General features: G+C 47.5%; 1 protein-coding gene across 1 annotated transcript; it reads left to right on the top strand.

Moving 5' to 3' along the window:
- The first annotated feature begins 330 nt into the window (after positions 1 to 330).
- Positions 331 to 8,188, top strand: LOC142577876 (uncharacterized). Its single transcript, XM_075687307.1, has 4 exons — positions 331 to 489; positions 1,584 to 1,951; positions 6,503 to 6,639; positions 7,673 to 8,188. The coding sequence occupies exons 1-4, from the start codon at positions 417 to 419 to the stop codon at positions 8,004 to 8,006; spliced, it is 912 nt and encodes a 303-aa protein (XP_075543422.1). The 5' UTR covers positions 331 to 416; the 3' UTR covers positions 8,007 to 8,188.
- Positions 8,189 to 9,069: the final 881 nt, after the last annotated feature.

Genomic DNA, 9,069 nt, shown 5'->3' with positions numbered 1-9,069 from the left:
AATGCAGCCGGTCTCTGAGGGCTCATACGATTCACGCCGCGCAACAAACAGGTAAGCAGTCAATGTGTTGATAAGGATGATAAGGAGTGATAAGGGGTTATATAATTGTCATCACGGTTCATAATGGTTCGCCGTGGATAGATAAGGTCCTAAGTAGCGATAAAGGTTTATAATGCCCAGAGAAATTCTGATAAAGTTAATAGGCACGGACAAGCGTTGATAAGGGTAGGATCAAGTTCGATAACATTGATAAAGAACGATAAGGGTTGGTAAGGGTCAGATCATGTCCGATAAGTTTGATAAGGGTTGATAATGACACCGGAGTGTGTTGAGATGCGCAAGTGGCACAATGCTAACGCATACTTAGACAACTCCGAGAGGAGTTCCTGCATGAACATTTTCATTTCAAATTTATTATGGTTTTCTTTATGGAGTCCATCGCATTACGCGTTACGGACAGACCGACAGACCAACGGACAGATTTACTGGGTGAGTCGCCTAGGAATACTTACGCATTGAAAGTGTATGCGTGTGAAATGTGGGAAGCCAATCACGCGGTAGAGACAGATAGGGGAAGAAAGAGCATGTAGGTGTGTATGACGATATATGTCATTATCAGCGTATTTTTGTGTCTCCTGCAGGACGAACAAGCTCCCAGCGCATTCCATCTTGCGCCTGCAAATTTCTTAATTTCGTCACCTAACCTAATTTTCTGCGGTCCTCGACTGCGCTTTTCTTCGCCTTGGCACTCATGCTGTAACTGCAATGGTCCATGACTTATCTTTCCCAGACATTAGTAGCCAAGCTCCATCTTTCTTTCTCCTAATGTCAACTAGAATATCAGCTATCCCCGTTTGCTCACTGATCCACATCACTTTCTTCCTGTCTCTTAACTTTAAGCCTAAAATTTTTGGTTAAATCGCTCTTACCACAGTCCTTAATTTGTTCTTGAGCATCTTTGTTAACCTCCAAGTTTCTGCCCCATATGTTAGCACCGGTAGAATTGCAATGATTGGACACTTTTCAGTGGTAGGCTCTCAGTCAGGATTTGGTAACGCTCGCCGTATGCACTCCAGCTCATTTTTATTATTCTGTATATTTCCTTCGCATGATCAGAGTACCTTGTGAGTAATTGACTTTGATAAACTTAATCCTGCACAGACTTTAGAGGCTGGCTGGTGATCAGAAATTCTTCTACCCCTGCCAGGCTATTGAACATTACCTTTCTCTTCTGCATATTAATCTTGAACCTTACGTTTACACTTTAGGGCATATATATATATATATATATATATATATATATATATATATATATATATATATATATATATATCGTCGTACCCTTCTCTGAACAAATTCAGGGACGGGTACGACGTACGTTGTATTTTCTACGAATTGTGTAAAAGACAATTGACGGTGATCTGCTCCGGACCACGGTCAGTTACACTTCGCTCCTCTGGCAAGGCGTGTGTCGTGTGGGACCCTGAACAACAGTTTGCAGTGTGGTGAATGTGGCTTAAATCATGTATCCGGGACCTCAGTAAGGCGCGACGTAATGCTACATAACCTATTTCTCCCGCAAGTGTGTGAGGAAAGATACGGAAGCAGACGGCAAGCGTTGCAGACGTGGCAGAACGGAGATGATGGCGTCCTGGACACAAAAGTAGCGGCCTGCCAAGTTCCTGGCTCAATGTCGCCGCAGGCTGTCACCTTGGTACAGACGTCACCTCACGCTCCCTCCGGCAGCCCGAGGTTGGCGAACGTCATAAGGGCGTCCAACCCTGCCTGTCCCAGACTCCAGAGGTCCTTTACCGAGATTCGCCTGGCAAACGCCGAAAGGGCGTCCGATGGTTGCCCGTCTGCATCCAGCCCGACGCGTTACACCGGTGTCGACAGTCGATGTGACATGGAACTACAGCAGCGTCCACCACCGTCGTTGGTACTTCCGCAAGTACTGCACTGTTTCTGGCAATTTGTTCCCTGATACGGTGACAGTTTTGCTACCCGTTGTATGCGGTCTTTGAACCTTCTTGTGGAAGCATAGGCTATAGTTTGTTTTATGTGGCTTGTATTTGGTTGTGTCCTTGAGCGAACGCATGTTTTTTTTTGTTTCTCGTGCGTACGCACAACGGCCTCAACATTCCCAGTGAGAAATCGTTCATCAGAAATCTGTACACTCGAAACTACACGAAACGCAGAGCATCGTGAAAGTACTAATTCAAATTGGTTTTATACCTTGAAGTCTTCACATCTACTTTTATAGACGCAGTAACTAGGAGGAAACTGCGTTCAGATTATCTTATCAGTACTACTCGAGAAAGAGAAGCGAGAGCTGTAGATGTAGAGGCGAAAGGTTTCTATTCGTTCCATGGCGTTGATCACTTCGTCTGCAGGTTCTACTAAACTGTCTTTTTATGCGATTAGCATTGTTTGCCTACTTCAGCCGTTTTGAGCATATATCTATTGTTGCGGCTCGTGGTAGCGTTTAGGCCAGGAATCCAACCGGCGCAGGAATGAGTAAGTCCGGTAGTAGGAATGAGGGAAAAAGAGTTTGTTTGACATCATTCACACTGGCGCCAGATGCGCGAGCCCCCTCCATGTAGGAGCATATTAAACGTCTGAACTCGCATCAGGACATGTCGGCACACACTCACACACCAAAGGTATCCGCTTTTAAAACAGTCGTCTTCCCTAGGAGACTAGACTAGGGAATCTGATGACAGTATCTCGGCCAATCACAATCGTCGAATCGGTCTAAATATCCCTCCCATGTTGACGCATCATTCCACCTCCTATGTTACCATACGAGGCAACCACGTCACAATCTCAGAAACTCAAGTCGACGCTGTTCTCACGGTAGCCTTAGACGTTGGCCCCTTTCATCTATTAGTTCAGCTTGTCAGGGTCAGGTTCAGCTAGAGGGGTCTTCGCGGCAATTACCGCCTACACGGAGGGTGGCTGCCGAGTTGTCGCCTCGAAGTGTGCTCCTTTGTTTGCGCGCGTCACTGTCTATGTCGGGCCTCGTCGCCGTTTGGGCGAACTCCATTTAACTCATTCGTCTTTACGGGAAGGGAGTTGCGCTCCATGTCACACGGTCTCCCTTGCGCAAAGGAAGTTCAGTGGAGATTTTGGTGAAGGGAGTTCGGCAATGACCATTACGGCTGGATGGAAGATAGCGCTACGAAAAAAAAAAACAAAACAAAGAACACGCTAATAAAATCGCCCTAACGGGCTCGCTTACAAATTTTAGCATTGTTATTTTTTTATTGCGAAAGCAATACTACACCAGGTCTAACCGCTCGTCGCGTATGCCGTGACGCCAGCTCTCTCCTTTGCTATGACGACGCGCGGTGTCAGCTTGCTCCCCGCCGCAGCTAGAAGGGAGCCGCTCATCGCGTGTGCCGTGGCCCCAGAGACGGCGCCGCGCCTAACAGGTGGTTAGTCTCTCCGTTGATATGATGACCTCCTCGCCTTGCGCTCGCTGCGTGGCGGCTTCACTGGAATATATAGCGGTGCGCCACGCGTTGGTTGATCAGTATCGCCATGGAAGTTACCGACGAAGAGTCTGTATCTGAATCTAGTTGCTCTACTGCTTCGGAACAGTTAAATTTTAAGGCGAAAGCTAAGCAAGCTAGGAAGAATGAGAGAAAGAGTTCACTAGGGTTGAGGATTGGGCGATTTGGTATTGCATTCTAGAACTGGTACAGCGCAACATACAAAGGAAGAAACAAGCCGAGCCGGCTAGATAAAGGAACAGAGCGCTCTTCCTCTCTCAGCGCTCTGTTCCTTTATCTAGCCGACTCGGCTTGTTTCTTCCTTTGTATGTTGCGCTGTACCAGTTCTAGAGAGAAAGAGGTTGCAACGTGCCCAGGAAACAGGGGAACAACGAGAAGAACGATTGCGAAAACGACGAGAAGCCGAAGCAGCTAAGCGAGCCGTTTTCGAAGGTGAGTCTAGTCGTGCTAGACGGAAGGAAACTATGAGACGACGACGTGCCCAGAAAACAGAACAACAACGGGCCGAACGTCTTGAAAAGCGGAGGAGGAAAAATGTGTGTGTTTCTACTGAAGAACCTGTGCAAATAAGTGACTACATCGAAGGAGTGGCTCAGTTTGCATCAGCTACACGCGAATTCCATCGCAGGTTCACCGAGAACCCGTTTGAAGGTGTGTGTTGTGTATGTAATCGACTGTGGCATAAGCGGGATTCGCAAGCGGTGACTGAGAACATGTATGTGACTCTTCGTGAAGCCTTCCCAGATTGGGCTGTAGTGGCTATAGAAACTGTCAAGGTGTGCAATACTTGTAATTCTAGTCTGAGAGAAGATTCCACTGTACAGTGTGTCTAATGGTTATGAGTACCCCCCTATGCCACCAGGTTTGCCTCCGCTAAACTGTGTAGCCGAAAGGCTAGCTTTCGCAATTCAACCAGGTTTAACCAGAGCTAAACTACAGCCGATTTTTCGCCTTGGTTTATACGCTCAGTAACGGCAGTTGTTAATTTGTTTTTAAGGACATAGTGCCTGTACCTTCCACACCAATGTTTCGCCAAGCCGCATGGGGAAATGTTGTCCCGGCATTTCTTTTTTTTATCCGCTTTGTCACTCATCTGGAAGCAGTTGAGCTCACCGCGAACACACGCACAAGCACGATTACACAGCACATAATCACAACTCGAAGCGCACAGGTCGAACAACGTGACCCCACGCTATGGTCCCTAGAATCTAGGGACCATACCTACGCTGCCCACGCACGAAAGCAGGATCGCAGTGTGGCCAGCATCGCTTTCAACTTCGGTATGCTTGGAAAACAAATCTTGCGGTAACGTACAGCAAACTTTCTCGCTGTGATTTTGTTAGAGTACATACTGCGCTAAAAAAAGAAAAAAAACACTGACTTTAACGGAGGCTTTATAAGAGAGTAGTTGCACGCAAAAGTAAGCGCAGCAGCGCCGTTCCTGTCCCATGCGGTGCTCGTCGAAAGTTCGCCCTGTGCCGTGCAGCACGGCCACAACTCCATTGCCGCAAATCTCCATTAGGGAGTTTCATGTCAACGGAGTTCGCGGGTGCCCGTGTGGCAGGGGTATTAGCTTAGCTAGCCGCTTACACTACCCCAATGGCCCGGCCCTAGTTGTCTAGTAGGGAATCTGCTCGTGATCGTGATGCCGCCATAGTCGGGATCGAAAAGGGAGTGGTTTACGCGTTTCGTGTTGCAGACATATCGCTTGCGATGCCACACCGATCCGGCCCAACCGGACACCCAGCGGCGTACATGCATCGATTTGACATTCTCAAAGAATGTGTCTGCATTTGCAATCATGCCGATCAGTGTATATCATTGCGACCACAAAACCATTGTGACCGTCGTTACTAAGTGACCATGAGTGATGCATTAAAGTCTCTACCACAAGTTTTCTTATCACGACGTTTGCAGCTCCGCTGGTCATCCACCTTCGCAGGACGGAATGACCTTGATTTTTTTTTCCTTCTCTTCTCTGTCCTCAAGAATACGTAATTTGCTGTTGGCCCAAATGCCATGCGCTGCGAGCTCGCGCCAAATCCAACCGTTATTTTTCTACTTTTAGTGCCACTGGTCATCCGCTGCACCACACACGCGCACGTTATATACAGTCTTTAGACACGGAGTTCACCAGTCCGACTGTCTAACTGCCTGGGAAAAGCACTCCAGTCAGGTCAGGTCAGGTCAGGTCAGGTCAGTTTATTTCCTTAAAGGCCCCTTTATCAGGGCAGGCGTGTAACATAAGGGGTGGGGTACATCTTGTAACAACAATTCAACATGATAACAAATGAAACATTTGAAAAGTGGTAGATACCCTGTATAAGCAAGTGCATACTCGTGTAAAATTGTCAATTAGCAGAAAAAAGCAACAGTTATTTTGGCCGAAGCGAAGAAACAGTGGTAACGGACAATTCACTTCAGTACATGTAGTGCGCCTTTCGTTTTTTAGTTTTTACTTTCAATTTTACGGTAGCTTTATATAGCTGGACATTCTTACTATCCTTACAACGCATAGATATCATTTTAGAGTTTGATGCAAACATTGCACTGAGCTGTACGTGCACCTTACCTTACACCTTACCTTACCGTGCGCATATCGTGCAAGAGCTGGTCACATTCGACGACGACGACAACAACAACAACAACAACAACAACAACAACAACAACAACAACAACAACAACAACAACAACAACAACAACAACAACAACAACAACAACAACAACAACAACAACAACAACAACAACAACAACAACAACAACAACAACAACAACAACAACAACAACAAATACGGCGATGACGACGACGACAACAGCAACAAGAACAACAAAGCGCGTTTATGAAATTAAGGCTGATGTTGTCTTGCTCAAAATGATGATGACGACGACGATGATGATGTTCCGGAAAATGCGCTCCTATGTCGGAGTACACCCGTTAGCCGCCCGCGTCTACAACATGCTTGTTTTTTTCCCCCTGTATTTCTCAGAATGAGCTGTCCCGCCACAGAGCTCACTATGGTTCTTTCGAGGAACTCAGCTGGCTGCGAGAGTGCTTCAGCGCAGAGGAATGGGCTTCCCTGCGGAGCCTGTGGCCCACACCCACACAAGGTGTCGGGTGGTATCGGTAAGTGCCGGTCGATACCTTGGAGCACAAGGTCGAGGGTTTCATTCGCGGCTGTGGCCGTTGCACTCCGATAGAAACTGCGCGCGAAAACGCTATTACACTTGGCTATTAGAATCCTACCCCTCGTGGTCCGACATAAATCAAAGCTTGTGCTCAGTCTCCTCTATGCCCACGCCGTCTCTCATAGCCCTAGTGCTCGAAACATTGAAACCAGCCAGCGAGCCAGCCCGCCAGTCCGCCAGCCAGCCAGCTAGTCACAACCAACCACAGCCAGCCAGTGACAGTCAGTCACAACCAGCCAATCCCAGATGTCAGTCCAGTCCAGTTCAGTCCATACCAGTCCAGTCCAGTCCTGTTCAGTTCAGTTCTGCTCAGTTCAGTTCAGTTCAATTTAGTTCAGTTCCATTCACTTCAGTTCCATTCAGTTCCCTTTAGTTCAGTCCTGTCACAGTTAGTCATAATCAGGCACATTTCAGTTATCTGAAAGCGACAAAAAAAAAAGAAAGAAAAACGCTACCGATGTATCATACACTACCGAAAAAGATGGCTACGGGAGCAGTGGAAACCCCATTTATTGCGTGAAATGACGAATGAGTAGCACTAGATTGCGACTGCGATGAGGTAATGCAGTGTATTTAATTTTGAAGATCAATTCCATTACGAAACGGTTAGTTCTGAGACAAAATGCTGCGAAGAACTTCCAACTGTGTCATGGACCGTTCTAGGGGAATAAGGAGGGTTCACTACGCTCAAACTTATCTGAGCACGAATTTGTCTGCACGACAGTATACCAACGACAAGTCGTGTGTCACAAGTACCATTATTTTTCATTTCTTTAATTCAATTATTAAGTACAAGTAATATTCCCTATGTTGTCCTTGGTGTCTTTGGTGGCTTCTTATGACATGATTATTAAAATCGGGTCCCTCGGTTAACCCCGTTTCTTCTCGTCTGTTATATATATATATACACACACAATGATCGTCTCATTGAGGGGGCTAGCCTTCTGTATACGTGTCCTCGACTCTTGCAGCGACGGCAAACAATCCTGGGCTGACACCACAACCTGCGCGCCAGCCACAGCGGCTAAAGCGGGTCCAGTTCCGCTGACGGTACCGTGGTCGTCGTCCATGACGCTCACGGCAATTCATCACATCAGTGCCGCGCGAAAGTGGGCGGTCATCATCGGGCCGGAAGCCCCGGACAACGAGCCTAGGTCCCGGCTCCTGCTGTCCGTGCCACAGATTGCTTTGAACGCGGCCTCCACCGTCACGCTGGAAGAGCTCTTGACTGGAGCCATACCAATGCGCTATCGGCCAGGCGGCCGCTTAGTGCCTCTGGAGAGCCACAAAAAGCTCGCTGGTTGAAATAAATGCGGTCAACGTGGTGACTGTTAGTCGCGGCGCGTAGTTGGGGCAGGAATTGTGCTGGTCAATGCACGAGCCCACACGCGTGTTGCGTGCCAACTCGATTTGTGTGCTCAACGTTTAGGCTGCGAAACAGTTAACATCGATAGCTGTTATGCGCTCATCTCACCTGGTCGTTTTGATGTCCGCCGCTGGCACAGGTGTCCGGCGGTGCCCGTCGCAGAAATACCACATTGCTTTGCGAATTTGTGAAGAAAGAATTTAGGTGTTACCGAGTGCAGCACTTGATCCTCACAACGGTTCCAACTTGCGTTGTCGGGAAACATCGCCAAACCTTTCCGACTTAAACAGGAGCGGTATTCTCGGGCGATCACTTTCAGATATACTTTCCCTTCCGCGAGATTTCACGAGTCTATAGCGCCGTTCCTGGCACGCTGTCTTAGCACAGCTGGAAGAGTGCCAGAACGCTGCGGCTCGTACAAGCTCAGCGCGCCCGGCACTAAAGTCTGCCTCAAGCGACCAGTCGCGCGGCAACCTTGCGTGCGTTTGCGGGCTTCTTTGACGCTCGGAAAAACACTTTATGTAGCACGTATTGAGCAACAGAAAGCTGTATCGGGAATTGTTCATGTCGCTTTACAATTTCCTCACTTACAGTGTTCATCTAAGAGAAGTTTATTACAGTGTTCATCATTTGAGTAGTTGATCAATTAATTAAAAATAGCTAATTAAGCAGAATACAAAGAAATAATTTGAGTATTTCCAAGCGACTGCAAACATTACCTTGATTCTGATCAGCTATATGGCATTCACATATCTTTAAACTCTGGCTAAAGTTAGCTGGGACACCTTGTATAACACCGCACGCAGTGACGTGCCAGCGTCTACTTGAAGCGTAAATTTCATAGGTGTCCGTACGAGCACCTTCCTAACAGTTCCCTACTGAAGCAACCATACGCAAGTCATACTGTCGTGAACATCAACGAGAGCTTATGTTGTAAGGGGGAAGGTTACAGGGAACCAGGGGTGTTTACGTGATTGGCGCAGACGAATGACGTGCTGAGAT

This window comes from Dermacentor variabilis, chromosome 4, assembly GCF_050947875.1.
Source record: "Dermacentor variabilis isolate Ectoservices chromosome 4, ASM5094787v1, whole genome shotgun sequence".
NCBI lineage: Eukaryota > Metazoa > Arthropoda > Arachnida > Ixodida > Ixodidae > Dermacentor > Dermacentor variabilis.
Note: the sequence above shows the minus strand (reverse complement) of the source record. Positions and strands in the feature narration are given on the sequence as shown.